This window comes from Trichosurus vulpecula, chromosome 5 (genome assembly GCF_011100635.1).
Source record: "Trichosurus vulpecula isolate mTriVul1 chromosome 5, mTriVul1.pri, whole genome shotgun sequence".
NCBI lineage: Eukaryota > Metazoa > Chordata > Mammalia > Diprotodontia > Phalangeridae > Trichosurus > Trichosurus vulpecula.
In genome coordinates this window covers 20,243,524-20,261,468 of record NC_050577.1, presented here as the reverse complement: position 1 = coordinate 20,261,468, position 17,945 = coordinate 20,243,524, and the positions used below count along the sequence as shown (strand labels likewise).

The window sequence follows — 17,945 nt, the reverse complement described above, 5'->3', positions numbered from 1 at the left end:
GTGCTGGACAGTCCTGTGCCGGTGTCTCCCGTGGTTTACGATCAATCCCAGAGTTCTTCAGAGAGACCTTGAGAGTGTCCTTGCACAGCTTCTTCTGACTTCCATGTGAGCTCTTGCCCTGTGTGAGTTCTCAGTAAGAAAGCCTTTTAGGAGAATGTACATTTGGCATTTGAGCAACGTGGCCAGTGCATCGGAATTGTACTCTCTGCAGCAGAGTTTGAACATTTGGCAGTTTAGTTCAAGGAAGTTCCTCAGTGTCTGGCACTTTATCTTGCCAGGTGATTTTCAGAATCTTCCTAAGACAATTCAAATGGAAGTGATTCAGTTTCATGGTCTGGCACTGGAACACTCTCCAAGTTTCACAGGCATACAGCAATGAAGTCAGCACCTGCTCATAGAAAGGGGTCGCTAGGTGGTCTCTTCCATCTCTAAGGCTGTGATTCTATGGTGGATGGATGGTATTGACATAAACAGAGGTTATTCTCATTTCACTTTCCCTGGCCTCATTCTGTTTGTTGAAGCTCAGAATATTTATCCAAAAGCTTAGCCTGAGCTAGGGATTGTGAAGAAAGCTAAGGACGATGAAAAAAGACTTTTTTAGTTGTATTGGAGGAAAGAGAAGAATTCAAGAAAGGATAGCACCAGTACTTGGGGTGGTGGACAAAAATCATCCTTTTTAAAGGCTAGATCTGTGACTTCCTTCAAATAGAGAGCTCCCTTTTCCAATTCAGGTCAATCATCACCTATTTTGCAACTTACAGTCTTTGACAGTTGCCTGAGCACTGAGTAGTTAAGCCACTTACTCAGGAGCCCACAGCCATTATGGGCCAGAGGTGGCATTGAACCCTCATCTTCCTGATTCCAGGGTTGACTTTCTTTCTACCCTGCCAGATTGCCTCTCCCGTGGAGCAATCAAATCATGGACTACAAAAAGAAGCCAGCATTACACAACTCCAATTTTGCTTCTGTTTTCTCTCCACCAATAGAAATGATCTTTGGACTGGAAGGGATGGAAAGAATGGTTAATAGGGAGCTGGATCCCAAGATAACAAGTTTATAAACAGAAAAGCATCTAAATAAATGCCTTTAATCTTGTGAGTCACCAAATCCAGACAAGCTACAGTGCAGTCTATTAAGCCATTGTCCAGCGTACCATTGGGGTCCAAAGACTATGCCAGGCAAGCTTAAACTTTGGTAGCTCATTTTGAGAATGAGCCCCACAGAAGCAGTACTGCTGCCTGAGACTTGAACAGAACTAAACATGGAGAGACTCCTTATCATTCAGTTGGCCCAGGGATGTGATGAATCATTTGGCCATGGCCACCTGTGAAACAAAGAGAAATAACATGTCCCTCTTCCATTTCTTCAGAGGTGGTGGCAGAGCTTCTGAAAATGGAGCAGGGAGAGTGATTTGTAGTTCACCTGTACACACTAAATTTAACCATTGGCACGATAACTGAGAGATCCTTGTCCAGTGACCAACTGGCCCACAAAGGGGGCAATCCAGAATTGACCATCTGTCTTCCTCATTTAGTTTTGTTTTCCCCCAATAATTAGGGCTCCCCACCTTGACAATTCTTTCTTTCAAATCAGAATTGCTTCGTGAAGATTTTTATGGACTTCATTCTAAAGGAATAGCTTGTTTGTGTGGCATCTTCAGAAATCCTGGGCTCCCATATCTTGATTAGGATAAAGCAACTGACAAAGATAATGACATTCCCGTTTGGCTAATAGTGAGGAGAAGGGAAGAAAAGGTTTGAGTGTTGTTTTCTTATTAAGGAGGAAAGAGACTGTTAACCAGATTTCAGACAGTGACTGCCAAGGGCAGCTAAGCCCCTGGAACATGGTTTTGGCTTTGTTGGAGAAATTGCTGAGCTGCATCTCAAAAGGAACCCCAGCTCTATTGCCTCCTGCTAAGAGGAGGACCTGAGGTCTAGAGCATTTTTCCAAGGTTCCAGGTGCTGGGAAATTGATTCACTTCAATGCAGCATTTATGAAGAACCCACTGTAGGCTGGATAAGGTGAATACAAAGACAACAAGAAAGCAATTCCTGCTCTCAAGGAGGTTACTGTCTACTAGGTATACCAATTAGAAAATACAAAGTAACAAGTCAAGAAGGTGCTAGGGATTAGGGAGGGCTTCTGTAGGAGGTGACACCTAAGCTGTGCTCTGAAAGAAGATAGGTCCAGCCCTCCTCTCACCTTGTAGAAGACATTCTGACCCTTTTGGTCAAACTGTCCTGTTCAGTGAGTTATTAATGAGAACATCATCAAAGCCCTTTCTGATCAACCTAAGAGCATGATGTAAATAATTTAGAGGTTTACAGCAGGAGCTGGTGACTTGCTGGAGGACACATGGGGAATGAGACTTCCTCTCATTGAGAGCTAGAGGGTATAGAGGAGGTTGGTGTCCATTACTCAATTTGTACCTATCCAGTTAAAGTCAACAGTGATTTTTCAAGTGCCCACTGCATGCCAGACATTGTGCCAAGCACTGATGAGACAGAAACAAAGGCAAAAATGAAACAGACCTCGCCCTCGAGGTGCTTATATTCTAACGGGGCCAACTATGGCAACCACAGAAGACTAAACTGGAAAATAACCAAAAAGGAGCTGTCTCTATAAATTCCCCTTCAAGCCAAGATGACTTTTGTCCCCGCGTAAACATTGACTCATACTGTGTGATGCTCCGTGGTGGCTTAGTTATTCAGTCATTCAACAAGCATTTATTTATAAAGTGCCTACCTTGGGGTTAGGCACAGTGCTGAGCCCTAGGCTTGAAAAGATGAAGGTGAAAGAGGCCCTGCCCTCAACAAGCTTGTGTTCTATTGCGAAAGACAGCAGGCACACATATAAGTATGATGTACAAAATAAATTAGCAGACCACTAGATTTCAATTCGACAGACATTCATTTTGCCATTACTGTGTGCATGACATTGTTCAATATTAGATCTACCAAGGTAAGAAAGAAGCTTACCTTCTAAGGGTGAGTGAGATGACAGCATGTGTACAGGCATTAATTAAACACAAAGTCATTTGAGAAGGGTGGAACCCTTGTACCTCAGGGAGGGTAAGGAAGAGCTGGCATCCTTGAAGAAAGAAGACTCTGGAAGTGCTTGGAGGGGAGGTAGACTTGCATTCCAGGCTCCCTGGACTACAAACACTGGGGTTCATCCGGCACAAAGGTGTAGCAATGAAGTCTGGGTAAAGTTGGGAACCTGGTCTGGCTGAGTTCTGGCTGACCTGGAATAAGCTGGAAAGGGAAGCTAGAGGGAGATTGGAGGTGGAAGGCCTTTAAATCCAGCCAGAGGAGTTTCTGTTTTATCCCCAAGGTAATGGTCAGTAAGCTTTCATTTGGATGCCTAAGACATTCTTGGAGTCCAGCCCCCTGGCTTTCCTGTGGGTCTGTCAGCAGTTTGAATGAACTGTTACACACCAGCAATTTGTTTAGTAAGTTTTGTCCCCCTCCCCCAGGGAAGGGTATGGCCTTGGCTGTCTGAAATCCTCCTCTACACCCTTCACCCTAATTCCCCACATCCCGGTCCCCATTGGTGGTATGCACCATTACAGGCTTACAGAGCAGCCTTTGTCCTCCCAGAGCATTGGGTATCCCAGGACATCACACGGTGGCTTCAAGGGGACCTCAGCAGCCATTTAGATCCACCTGAGACAGAACAAAAAATCCCCTGCAGAACCTTACCAAGGAAGGTTGTCCCACCTCTGCCTGAAGGCCACCGGCAATGGGAACATGGGCTAAGAAGAGTTTTGCAGAGCCAATGGGATGCTGGATGGGCAGTTCAAGGACCTGGGTCCAAATTCCTGTTCTGTTACTTCCATCTTGGATGCCTTCATAACCTGTCTTTAGGCCTCACCTGTAAAATGAACAGATTGGACTAGAAGGCCTCTGAGATCCATTCTTTCTTTAAATCTAGGCTTCTTTAATATACTCAAAGAGCTGTTGTAAAGTTCAATTTAGATGATGTGTGGTGCTTTGTAAACCTTAAAGTGCTCTGTAAATATTAGCTATTATTACTGTCCTGATTTTTCCACCAAAGAAAAGGGGACAGACCTTTATTAAGTGCCTACCGTGCACCAGGCACATGCTGAGCATTTTACAAATACCACCTCCTTTGATTCTCACCACTCTGGGAGGTAGGTGCCATTATCATCCCTGTTTTACAATCGAGGAAACTGAGACAAACTGAGGCTAAGTGACTTGTTGAGGTTCACACAACTAGAAAGTGTCTAAGGTCAGATTTGAACTCAAGTCTTCCTGACTTCAAGCCCATGGCTCTATCCATTGTGCCACTTAGCTGCCTCCCCCTGAAGAGTTGAGTACTTTACAGGATATTGTGGTCTTGGTGTACAGTGGTGATCAAAATGGTTGGTTTCCTCCTCTTTTCCATCACCCTCTTCATTATGGATACAGTGCTAGTTGGTTCTTTGTTCTAGAGGACCAGTGGCATCGCAGGTGACGTCTTGACTAGCACATGAAGTGGATTTAAGTGAGGCAGAGCTGGGCCAAGTCATCAGCCTCACTCCCTCTTCCACAGTCATCAGAGTCCAATGGCAAGACAGAAGTCAAGGTGACTGCTGAGGGCCTGGGAAGCAGTAGAGTAGGAATTCGAATTCAGGTCTGGTGACTCCAAGTTCATCACTGTTTCAAGTGGATCATGTTGCTTCCTTCCCTATCTCTCTAGCTAATCTGGAATTTGAGAGGTAATGTTTCTTTAAAAGCTTAGGTGATAAAATGTGCTAAATGTTAGTTATTGGACAAGTCTGAAGCGAGCTCCTTGGTATCTAGTTACCGCTTGCCTGTGGCTCAGAAACATTCCCAGGAGAGGTTGGGGGTGGGGAGGTGAGGAGTTTTCACATGTCCTCGAGTTATGACATAAGAAAAGCAAAGAAAAATGGCTAATTGGAATAATTACCCATTTAAAAAACATGGCAGATGCGATGACAAAAAGCTATCTGAAACATGTCTTCCCAGATTAAGCCAAGTATTAAGTATTTGTTGGTTTTATCAATATCAGTCTTCTAATACACATGGGAGGAGAGGGGAGGAGAGACCCAGTTGGAATTTGGATCTAGGAATGTAAAAACTGAAAAACAAACTAATGACAACAAGTAAAACATACTCCACCAAAATATTTGGCTGTTTTCTAGTCAGCCTTTGTCCAGAATGCAGATGTAAATGTTTGTTTGTGTTCCTAATGTTTTTTTTTTTTTTTTCTACAGTAACTGGGTCTATTTAGAGTGACTCTGGTTCCTTCTAACCATCACTCAGAGGGTCCTGGATATCTGGGTCCCCATTCCTCTTCTCGCTTCAGCATCACCTTCCTTTTGTTTCCTAACACTGCCTCATGCTCCCGCCCCCCCTTTATAAATCCACAGACCTTTCTAATTCTTGAGGAGGAGTATCAACATTTCATTTTTGTTTTTGTATCCCTACTGCTAACACAGACTTGGTACACAGTAGGGGCTTAATATATGCTTGCTGTTTGATTCATCTCCAAGCACGACAAAGGAGTTTTGTTTTGTTTTGTTTGAAGGTAGAAGCAGTGCTTAGCACTGGTAATCAGGGGTTTCCAAGTCTGTGGCTTCAGTAGGTACTTAATAAGTGTCTGTTGATTGACTGATTTAAGATTTCCTATGTTTTCACCAGCCTATCCAGTCTAATACCAGATTAGAATTAACTCCAACTCCTCAGTCCAACTTGACCAATGTGAGTTCTCCTCTGAGGGCATTTTGATTCCAAGGTTGTCCACAGAGATAGATCTGTTCCAACTCTCATTTCACCCACACACAAGCCTGCTTTGGAACAATAAGCAAAGGGTAAATCTCTACATCCTGCTCTGCCCTAGTGCCAGAAATCTGCATCAGAGAATAGACTTGGCACTCTTCTGCCTCTTCATTCTTCTGGGCCTTCCCATGCTGGCACTTACTGGGTATTACTCACCCATTTGTGCAGCTGGCGCTTCCCACATCTGGTCTGCAGCACAGTCTTCGCCGGCCTAGCTTCCTTGTGCCCTAGGGGAAAAGCCACCGAGTGCTCCACCACTGCTGCTTTGTAACTTGAAATTATGTCGACTAAGAGCACAGAAGAAAGCCAGTTATCCAGTCAGCATGCATTTATTAAGTGCTTACAGTATGCCAGGTACTGTGCTAAAGTACTAGGGATGCAAAGAAAGGCAAAAATACTCTGCGTCTTCAAGGAGTTCAGAGTCCAGTCATGGGATAGATAACATGCAAATAACAATGTACACATGAGATGTATAAAGCAAAATACAATTGTTATAAGATAACGATATCTAATATTTATTTATCAAAATTTTAATAAGTAGATAACTTGGTTTTTTTAAAATAAATGCTTTGCACTGTAGGCTCTGCAAAAGAAGCCCCTTTTGTCCAGGCTCTTTATACATGACCTGGGAAGCTGATCCTAAAGGGGTCTGACCCCTGAATACCATTCCAAGGTCCAGATTCTATGATTCTGTAAAGGCACTGCCCACAACTCCAATTCAATCCATAGGCTCCTAGACTGAGAGCTGGGAAGGGCTTTGAGGATCATCCTCCACATTTTGCAGATAAAACACTGAGCCCCAGAAAGGGTGAGTGCCCCAAATCCATCCAGGTGCCTAGTTGGCAGAGCTGGGATTCAAACCCCAGTCTTTGATTCTCACTGCTCTTTCCACAAGTACAGATGAAGCTATTCAGTTCCATCTCGGTGATGCTGGCTCCCAAGAGTTTCTGTGTGTTCTTGTTTTTCTCTGTCTTTACTTCTCACCCAGTTTCCTCCACAAAAGCTTTTTGTTTGTTTGTTTGACTATTGCTGCAGGACTGGCTGCTCACCAGTTGTCAAGAGGGAAAAGTCTTTCCGGGAGGTAGGGGTCCATGATTTCATCAATGTGGGGAGCTCCCAGTGTGGAACCGGAGGCCACCCATGCAGATCAGCAGCTCATCTGGTACTTAGAGTACTGGAGAGCTGTTCCAGGCCTTGAGAGGTGACATAGCTTGCCCAGGTCACATGGCTATTCTGTCCCCATGGCCAGCCCTCCACCATGCTGCCTTTCCTCAAGGGTAGGCCAAGAGAATATGGAACTAGAAACATTTCCCTCACAGCTTTGGTATTTCTGCAGCTGCCCCCTTAGCCAGTCAGCTTCTTTCTGATGGCACACACAAGAACGAAGGAGATAACAGTGCTATCCATGGAGCAGGGGGACTTGGATCTAGCCTAGTCAATAAGCATGTATTAAACACCTACTACGTGCCAGGCGCTGTGCTAAACACTGGAATTATGAAGAAAGGAAAAAAAGAAAGTTCCCACTCTCTGGAAGCTCACAGTCTAATGGAGGAGAAAACATGCGAACAAACTTGTACAAATAAGAAATGCGCAGGCTAAATCGGACATTGTTGTTTATCCTTCATTCTCAAAGAGGAAACTGGACTTAGCCTCACAGGGAAGGCACCAAGGTTAAAGAGGTTTGGGAAAGGCATTCTGCAGAGGATGAGACTTTAGCCAAAACTTGACGAAAGACAAGGAAGCTAGGAGGCAGAGATGAGGAAGGAGTGCATTGCAGACGTGGGGAACGGCCAGTACAAATGCCTGGAGTGGGGAGATGCCTGTGCCCCTGGATTACAGAATATGTGTTCAGGACTGAAGTCTAAGAAGACTGGGAAGGGAAGAAGGGGCCAGGCTATGAAGGCTTTAAAAGTCTAACAGGATTTTACATTTGATACTGGAGGTGACCGATACTAGACTGACACGGTCAGACCTGCACTTCAGAAAAATCGATTTATCGGCTGGACGGGAGTGGAGAGAAACAGGTGTTAGGACCAACTTAAAAGCCTATCGCCACAGTCCAGGCATGAGGTGGTATCCCATGTGACCTGGGGCGAGTCACCAAATCTTTCTGAGACTCAGTTTCCTCATCTGTAAAATGAAGCCACTGATAGCAATGCCACTGAGGCACCTTCCAGCTTCAGAGTTAGTGCTCTATGATCTGAGATGCCAGAAGGGGAAACAGAACGGAGCCCAATCTCCCGGAGATTGGCTCAGGCTGATGGACTTCAAACTGAAATATTTATAACCTTTTCGAAGGAACAATGACTTGGGGAGTTTCTGGGTTGTTGTTTCTTTTTCCCCTCTCTTTAAAAAACACAAGTTAGTTCCTGAAGACGAGGGAAATCGTAAACAATGGTGACTTCCAAGTCAACTCTGATTATCTGCCAAGAGTTGGAACAGAATTCTGCCATCGTTTCTGTCTTCCTCTAAAAGGCTGATTAACATAAGAAGAATGCTTCTAAATCGAGCTCCCCAAATATGCACTTACTTAATCATGGGGGAGCTAATTTATTGTATTATTTCAAATATAAATTGGCTTGCGTGTCCATTTACTGAAGTCTAGCAGGCAGCTGAGCTGCGAGGGAGGATTTTTTTCCTGATTGTTGATCCATCCACTGTGAGTGGTTTTTTAATAATCTATTAGAATTTTGCAGACAGTCATTTTATTAAGTGGAAAGTGGATAAATACTTATTAAGAAGCCTAGAATTTCAAGCCTTGGCCATAAATTGAATGGCTTTTGGAAATCAGTGGTATTTGGGGGAAGAAAGAAGTATGAGCGGTGGGAAGGGGGAAGGGAGAAGGGGGAGGTTAAACACTTAGATTTGTTGTTTTAAATTGGGATTTAGCCAAAATGAGCCAAGTTGCTCATAGAAATGTAAAACAAAGGACAGACAGAGAGACAGAGACAGAGACAGAAAGGAAGAGGAAGGAGGGAGAGAGAAGAGAGGAGATAGAGGAGAAAGTAGAGAAAAGGGAGGGGGGGAGGGGAGAGAGGGGAAGGAGGCAAGAGAAAAGAGACAGAAGGGGGAGGAGAGGAGCTAACCCTGCAGTTTTCTTTATCTGGAAGTTGGCTCTGGTTATACAGTTAGCTTATCTTGGGCGAGGACACAACATTTCAACTTCACTGGCTCATCTGGTGAGAAGCTGGCATTTTCTCACAGACTGGCACCAAACCAACCAATGTCAGCACAGTCATCATTCCTCCATCTGGTAGGTCCTGCATCCTAGGTGACTTCTTGGAGTCAAGGGAACCCAGGAGGTTGTGGGCCTGGAGCCATGGTGAACCCAGAGGTGTCTCAAAAGTCCAGGTCATTTCTTAAGAGGCAGCTAGCTGGGGGTCCTGCAGTTAGGAATCAAGAAGACCTGAGTTCAAATCCAGCCCCTTGGACATTTTCTAGCTGTGTGACCCTGGACAAGTCACTTAACTGCTTTCTGCCTCAGTTTCCTTATCTGTGAATGGGGATATTAATATCGCCTACTTTCCAGGGTTGTTGCGAGGACTGAATGAGATGATATTTGTAAAGAGTTTTTCAGACCTTGAAGTGTTACAAAGTGCTAATTATTATTATTATGAGAATTCATAGCATTTTTAAGGACCGCAAAGGACTTCATAGATCAGTTAGCCCAGATATGCCATTTAACAAATGAAGAAAGTGAGGTGCAGACAAGTGAATGGTGTGCACTCGGGGTATGTGGGCGGTAAGTGGCAGAGCCAGGAGAGAGCTCAGGTCCTTAACTTCCAGCCAGGTACTCTCTGCCCCCTACCTGGTTCCAATGAATCAGTGACGAAAAGCCTATTTTACTGACTTTAGAGTCAGAGGTCTTGGATTCAAATCCTATTTCTGCTGCCCTACTGCCTGCATGACTTTGGGCCAGTCATGTCCCTGGGCTTTAGATTCCCCACCATGTCCCTCATTAGAAGAGAAGCTACTTGAAGGCAGGAGGCTCTCTTGCTTGCTTATATTTGTCACCCCAGGCACTCAGCTAGTGCCTGGCACATAGTAAGTAATTCTCTGTCTGTCTCTGTCTCTCTGTCTCTGTCTCTGTCTCTGTCTCTCTCTCTCTCTCTTTCTCTCTCCCTGTCTTTCTTTCTATCCATCCATCCATTTGTGAAAGAAGGGGATTGTACCAGTTCTTCCTCTATGATCTGAAGGGATCCTATGATGCCAAGTAGATTAAAGACCCTGGGGGTGGGGCCCTGGAATCCCCTCCTCTTCCTAGCTAACATGGGGCATTGAGGCCATGCCAGAGTCCAGCCGGAGCTTCTAGAGCAGTTCTGGACCTCCAAGTGCTCTGTGGACTCTTGCTGGACCTTGGGAAAGAGGCCTGTGTGAGGCCTGCCCTGGCGAGGGCTGGAAAGGTCAAGAGGCAAAGTGTTCTGCTACTCCCTCTGAGGCTGGCCGAGGCCAGGCAGACAGGAAGCCAGGGTCACCAAGAAGGTAAGCAGAGACACCAGCTCCTCACTGGTCCCATTGCTCCTGCGGACAGAGCCTGGAGCCTCTGAGGCCTGGCTGGGAGCATGGGCAGGGTCTGTTTTCCATCTGAAGGTAGAAGCTGGGAGCAGGGCAGAAAGACTTGTTAGTATGTGACTGCCCCATCACCATCTGAACACATGAAGGCCAAGGCTGCCCTTGCAAGGGTCACATATCGAATCTTTTGTCATTTAAAGCCCTTCCCACCCCCTCTAGTTCTTCCTCCCTTTTCAGTTTCCTTACATCCTCCTCCAGTTTAGCCATAGTAGTCTGTTTGCAGATCCCCTTATAGGATATCTCCTGCCTCCCTGTTTTTGCGTTGGCTGTCCCCCATGCCTGTGATGCCCTCCTTCCTCACCCTCCCTCACCTCCACCTCCTGGCATCCTTCAAAACTCACCTCACCTCCCACCTTCTACAGGAGGCCTCCCACTGAGTGCCTTCCTTCTGAGATCATTCTCCATTTATACGGTATACTTTTTGTATGTAAATAGTTATTTATGTGTTGTCTCCCCTGGTCTTTTACTTTTTTTCTGTCTCCAGGGCTGAGCCCAGTGCCCAGCACACAGCATGTGCTTAATAACTGATTGACTGGAAGAAAAGGAGGAAGGAAGGACAGAAGGAACTGGGTTGGGCATTTGGTTGGGTTGGATGACTGTGGGGGTCGGAATTCATGCCATAATAAAGGCAGAAGGAAGCGGGCTCCCAGTTCAGATCTCATCCTGTGTCCAAAGTGGGAGAGATAAGAATAGAAGTGGACTGGGAGAAGACCACCACCCACCACTCCACTGCCCGAGGGACCCCTAAAAGTCTTCTTTCTGCGATGGGATGGGAAGCCATCTTTGGAAAGCTCGCTGCTCTCAGGACACCTGCTCCTTTCCCCATGCCACAGACAACCTTGTTTAGCATAGGTGTGGACAGCCTGGGGGAAGGAGTATCTGCTTCCTCATCTGTACAATAAGGGAGTTGGTTCCTTCCAGTTTGAGGATCTGAGTCACATTAGAGAAGCAGTGGGACGCAGGAGAAAGAGCATTAGACTTTGTGGTTGTTGTGTCAGTTGTGTCTGACTCTCTGTGACCTCATTGGGGGTTTTCTTGGCAAAGATACCAGAAGGATTGGCCATGTCCTTCTCCAGCTCATTTTACAGATGAGGAAACTGAGGCAAACATGGTTAAGGCCTTGCCCAGAGTTACCTAGTTAGTAAATGTCTGAGGTTGGATTTGAATCCAGGAAGATGAGTCTTTCTGAAATAGCACTGGCTTGAGAGTCAGAGGTCCTGGGTTCAAATCCTACATCTGGTGCCTTACTACCTGTATGAGCTCAAAGAGGTCAATTCACTTCCCTGGGCCTCAGTTTCCTAACCTGTAAAGTGAGAAGGTTGGACTAGGTGTGTCCCCCAAGGTCCTTATGGCTCTAGATATACTGTCCCCATTTTACAAACTTTAGAGGCTGCATGCTGGGCATGGGGTCATTGGTCATAACTGTAGACCTAGAAAAGACCTTAGGAAGCATCTTCTAAATCCCCTGCATTTTTTACAGGGAGGGTCAGTTCAAGGTCACACAGGGAGTTAAGTGACAGAGGTGAGATTCACACCCCAGTCCTCCGACTGCAGAGTGTCCTTTTATTGTCCCATCTCAAGAGGGCCGGAGACACTGTAGGTAACAGCTGGCATCCATCCCCTGGCTCTTTGTACCAGTGTGACCTGTGAGAAGTTGCTTAGTGTCCACATGGTTCAGGGAGTTCCCTAGAATTCTCCTTTGGAGTCATGGACGGGGTGCACCCACTTTGGTGGAGTCAGTTCCCACACAAGGAGAGGTTCTTTCCATGTCTGACAGATGAAGAAACAGCTCAGAGACGTGAACGAGACTTATTCATGGTCACAGGAATAGTGAGCAATGGAATCGCCCCAACTTGACCCACACGGTGTGTAGTCAGTAGCATGTAGTCAGTGTGTGTGCTTTGTTGACATAATGGCATGGTCCCATGCAGGATCCACTGCCCAGCATCCTGTGTTCCAGCTCAAACGTGGCACCCTGGACTGAACACCATGCTGACTGAAGTGGAGTTATAATGGCATTAACTCTAACCTATGGCATGCCACACTGTTGACTTATCTTGATATGATGGGCCACTAAGATTCTCAGCTCTTTTTCAATGGCACTGGTCAGTATCTCCCTCTCTCCATACTTGTAGCATTGACATTATGTAGAATTTTCCATTTTTCCCTCTTAAATGAGGGCAGGGACTATCTTGCCTCTTTTTGTATCCCCAACACCTAGGACAGTGCCTGGCACATGGTGGGTGCTTGGCAAATGTTTGTTGACCAATTATTGATGTAGCTAATTGCATGAGCATGTTGAGATGTTTTTAGATTTGGTCAAGGTCGCCATCCTCTCTCTTCCTCAGTGACTAATTCACTCCCATGAGGATGTGTGTGTTGACACATTAAGCTGTAATTTACACATTCGCACTTACAAGTAAGTGACTGCTTGGGATTTAATGGGAGGACTAGGGAGAACATAGTCCATTAAACTTTTAAATTCTCATTGAAAGGGAGCATTTGAAGTCCATTTTATTTTATTTTATTTCATGTTTAGAGAGTGACACTCTTTGGTTTAATAGCCTCCAACCATAAATAGAAATAAAATTCACTCCCATTTAAAGAACATGAGTGATTTTGGTTTTTGGTCTTTGTATTCACAAGACCCACTACAGCACCTAGAACACAATAGGAGCTTACATGTTTGTCTGGCTAAGTCCAAATAAAAATGCTATAAGAAAAATAATAGTTCCTTCAATTTAATTCCACTAGCACTTGCCAAATCACCTACTATGTGCAAGGCATTGTGCAAGGCAAAGACAACAATCTTGAAAAACAGTCCTTTCCTTCGAGGATTTTATATTCCAGGAGCTTACCTAAGATGGGAAACGAGACACAAAGTAAATCCAGTTGCTGCCTCCTCATGCTACTTTGAGTGACAATGCTAGCACTGCCCCAGAGATATTCTGCCCACTCTTAGTACAAATACCTTTCAGGTGGGGCTTCCTTCTTTCAGCTCTGCTTTACTGAAGTTATTCAAACAGGATTGAGAGGAAGGAGGAACAAAAGTTCACTCTTCACTAGTTGGGGTTGTGACAGCAGCTAGAATCAGGTGCCAGTCACTGAATCTCTCTCTCAGCCTCAGTTTTGTCATCTGTAAATTGGGGATAACAATGGCACCTATCTCCCACAGTCGCTTCGAGGATCCAGTGAGGAAATATTTGTTAAGTGCTTTGCAAACCGTAAAGCCCTACATAAATGCAGCTGCTGCGGCTGCTGGGGTTGGTGATGAGGTAATTATTCTAAAGGCAGCAGGGCAGAGAGCATACAGTGCTAAGTTTGAAGTCATGAAAACTTGGTTCAAGTCTTGCCTTTGACACTTACTAGCTGTGCACCCCTGGTCTATTCATTTCACCTTTGTGAGCACATAGTAGGAGCTACATAAATGCTTTTTTCTTCCCCCACTTCTCATCCTGATTTGTCATACTATATTTCCCAGGAGAGGAGATTGGCCCATGATTTTCATTAGTACGGGTGGAGGTGCTGTCCTGCAATGCAGATTAAAACCTTCTTGGTACCTTTACCAGGTGGACTTCTTGACTTGTTGGGCCCAAGAAATTCATCATCCATTGGCCAGCCTCTCTGAACATCACTTGGCTGGGACATCAGTGATACATACCAAAGCCAGACATGAGCTCTACTAACCTGGCCTTCAAATACCAGGACCCCCTCCCTGTTCCAAGTGAAGGTTAAGGCCAGAGAAGCCTGAGAAAGGTTAAGCAAGACTCAGACTCTGCCTTCTGGGAGTTTATAATCTCTTTATGGTAGGGGAATGCATCACCCACACAAATAGCTATGATACCAAAGGGGATATGAAGAGTTTATGAAGGGACAAGAAGAGAGAATCTTAGGTGAGAGTCAAGGTAGCTTGGAGCCTTTGCAGTGAGCCTAGGAATGTGTTGTGGGTGGTTTCTCTCCTACCCCTGAAGATGCCATCAGTTGACTAGGAATCCTTTAAAGAATGGTCTGAGTTCTTTGTTTCTGGTTGCAGACTCGAAGTAGGGTGTGGTCGCCTTCAGAAATGGGCTAAGGAAGTGAGGACTTGGACACCAGGGCCCTCTTGCCTAAAACCCAAGTTGAGTTAGCCAGCATGTCACAGTCAATAGCGGAGACTATGGTGGTCAAGGAGGGAGGATGGGTGGTTCTGTATATGTATGCGTGTCCACGTATGGAATGAGGAGGGGAAACTGCATGACTGAGTAATTCAGCAAGCAGTTCTTGGTCAATAAGCATTTATTAAATTCTCCCTTTGTGCTGGCACTGTGCTAAGTGCCGGGGACACAGAGTCAGTCAATGAGCATTTATTAGGCACTTAATATGTGCTAAGAGGTGGTGATACAAAGAAAGGCACAAATAGTTTCTGCTCTCAGGCCTACACTGTAATGCAGAGAAAATACATAAATATGTAGGTATAGGCAGGTCCTAATTAGTGCAAATAATGAATTCCCTCAAGTGGCCACATGTATTTGACTTTGAGTTATAATTATATAAAATAGGGTAATTGGTTCTAGCCCAATGGAAATATGTAGTGTGAATTAGAATTGTAAAAGATGTATAGAGAGTATAGAAGGTCATGGTAGACGAGAAGACACTAGCAGCTGGGGGATCTGGGGAGGCTTCCTGTCCGTGGCAGCCTACTAGGTGTTACAACTTCATATCTGAACTTGAGCATTTCATCTCTCTGGGTCTTAGTTTCTTCAGCTATAAAGTGAAGGGTTTGGACCAGACGGCCCCCAGGGTCTCTTCCAGGTATAGATCCAGGTTCCAGCGATGCTACAATGTGAAACAGTTGGCTCAGGAAAGTCTTCTTTGAGAAGATGGCGCCAATCTCCAAGGTCTCACCCAGGTCCGACCTTGTATGATTTCACTCTAGTGTCAAGAAATTAATTAGGGTGGATTTGGGTGCAAAGATAGACCTTCCAGCCCCCCTCCCCGCCCCCGCAGTGTATTCTAAAAGATTCACAGACTTATCATGAACTGACAAAAAGGTTGAAAAATGGAAGGGTTTTTATACTAATATCTAAGGACCAGATTTCCTTTGATCCTATTCCGTGGATTCATTGCAGCCCAGTCTGACATTGGCAGCTTATATGGAGAGCATCTCCCTGGCCTCAGATCCTGTGAGGAGGGAGGGTCCCACTCTGAGCTGTGAGACTTCCCTGACAGCAGCGATGTGTCTGGGCCTCGTGCAGTCAGCTCTTAGCTCTTCCTGAAAACGTCTGCCAAACCCGTCTCAGGACTCAGCAGCTGCGTTTTGTCACATTCAGTACTTAGTGAAATCTCATTTGAGCTGAGATTGTACAGAAGTCTCTTGTCAGATAACTGCCAAGACCTGATTTCAAGGCTGAGAGTGTGTGTGTGTGTGTGTGTGTGTGTGTGTGTGTGCATGCGCATGCACACGGGCACATATATACACACACGTGTGTGTTGGGGGTGCAACAAAGATTGCCCTTGGAGCTTCATGAAGGAGGTTTTGTCAGATGTATTTGCTTCTTGTTTTCTGTGACCAAAGTGGAACATCACATATGTGCTGATGAAAGCTTAGATTTGGACATGAAGAGAGATGATGGTTTAAACCTCAATTGCGTTCTGGTTAGACATGAATTATGCTCAAAGACATAACTAGGGCAGGCAATCAGAGCTTTGTCCTAGGGTGCCAGATTTAAAGGGTGCTGACAGCATTTGTCCTTAAATGCACTGGGGTGGCTGTCTCCTTCATTCCTCTTACTCCCTCCCTGTCATCCCAACCCACAGCAGCCTTCCTGGCACTGGCCTCAAACCGACATCCTGTTGTCTTTGTCCTCACAAAAGGAGATAGTGAGATGCAGCGGAAAGAGTGCTGAACTTGGAGTCTTACAGTCTGAGTTTTCTCCTAGTTCTATATGACCTGTGTGACCTTGAACAAGTCATTTCTCTGGTCTTTACTTTCCTCATCTCAAAATGAGGGAATTGGAATAGATGATTTATTTGGTTAGCACTCTCTTGGTGATCCAGCATCTATGGGGTGGTGTTCCCTCCCTTCCAAATAAGGATCACTTTCCTGCTACTTATCCTGGGTACAGCTTCTGATACTAAACCCATCATGGTGGTTGGAAATGGTAGGCACTCAATAAATGCTGACTGTGTATGTACTCTCTTAATGCCATTCTGGGATTCAGTGCTCCTCATAAGGATAGAAGTATCACTTGTTTCTCTATATTTCAATTCCCTTTCTTCTTCCTCCCCGTCTCTAAAGGTAATTGTTCGAGGTGGAGGACACATCTTACCCAATGACCAGCCCCTGCGGTCTTTTGACATGATCAACCGCTTTATTTTCGGAAAAGGATGGGAACCCTACTGACGGCTACAAGAAATCCTCAGAGGAACTTAGGGGCTTTACCTCTCAAGAGAAAATGTAGAAAATTGAAAAGAATCTGGAATTTCTAGAAATCTCTTTATATTACTGCATCTTCACTCAAATTTTTGAATTGGTAGGAAAATTTTGTTTCATTGGTTAAAAAATATATTTCAAACAAATGATGACTTTTTTTCTCCTCCCAAAATGAACTTTAAGAAAGCATTGTACAGCCATGAGGATTATGTGATTTACTTTAAAGTAAGAATGAGTTGTGGAAAGAAGCCTGGACTGGCGTCAGGAGACTAGATCTCCAGTTTCAGCTCGGCTGCCTCATAGCTGGGTGACCTTGGACAGCAAGATACATCTCCTCTATTGAGCCTCAGGCTCCATGTCTATATAGTGGAGGGAGGGCTGGGGGGTGGGGCAGGGAATGCATTTCTTACTTCACTGGATTGTTATAAAGAAAGCACTTTGGAAATTTTATGGTTTCTAAGAAATGTGATTTGTTATTATACTATGACATTTATTCACTTGGGGACAGTGGTTCCAGAGAAATCAGGAAAGGTTTGTATGAACTGATGGAAAATGAAGCGCACAGAACCAGGAAAACAATTTATGTATAACAACATTGTGAAGGCAAACAATTTTAACAAAACCCAAGAACTTGGATCAATGCAGTGATCGACCATGATTCCAAAAGATCAGTGGTGAAGAATGTGATCCACCAGAGAGGTGTCATACAGGAGACTGACTCAAGATGCAGAATGAGACACATGGTTGGATGTGGCCAATATGGGAATTTGTTTTGCTTGACCATGTTTCTTTGATACAATGTTTTTGTTTTTGTTTTTTCCCCAGAAGGAAAATGGGGAAGGTAGGAGAAAAAATAAGTCTTTGTTATTTGAAATGTAAATAAATTTTAATTTAAAAAATGAACTTGAAGACCATAACTCTGATTTTTTTAGGGAACTTTCAGTGAGAAAGCTTCCTTAACTAATGGAGATTAGTATAGTCTTATAGTCTTGTCCAGGGGCCTTGCTAGGTGACTCACCCAGGGTCACACATATGTGTCAGGTAGTACTTGAACCCAGGTCTTCCTGACCCCAGACATAGTTCTCTATTTACTAAGCCACCTTACCTGTCATTAGTTCTCACCATATTGTGAAAAAAGAATCTGAAGTATAAAAGAG

At 44.8% G+C, this 17,945-nt stretch overlaps 1 protein-coding gene across 3 annotated transcripts in view; it reads left to right on the top strand.

Annotated features, from left to right (window-relative positions):
• CPVL (carboxypeptidase vitellogenic like) overlaps nt 1-17,697 on the top strand; it is a 122,435-nt gene extending 104,738 nt beyond the window's left edge. For 2 of the 3 annotated variants that reach the window (XM_036761489.1, XM_036761488.1), the window contains exon 13: nt 16,654-17,681. In XM_036761489.1, the coding sequence (XP_036617384.1) occupies nt 16,654-16,758 (105 nt within the window). In that variant the 3' untranslated portion in view covers nt 16,759-17,681. Of the gene's footprint in view, nt 1-16,653 lie in introns of all 3 variants that reach the window. The other variant, XM_036761487.1, reaches the window with a different exon arrangement.
• Nucleotides 17,698-17,945: the final 248 nt, after the last annotated feature.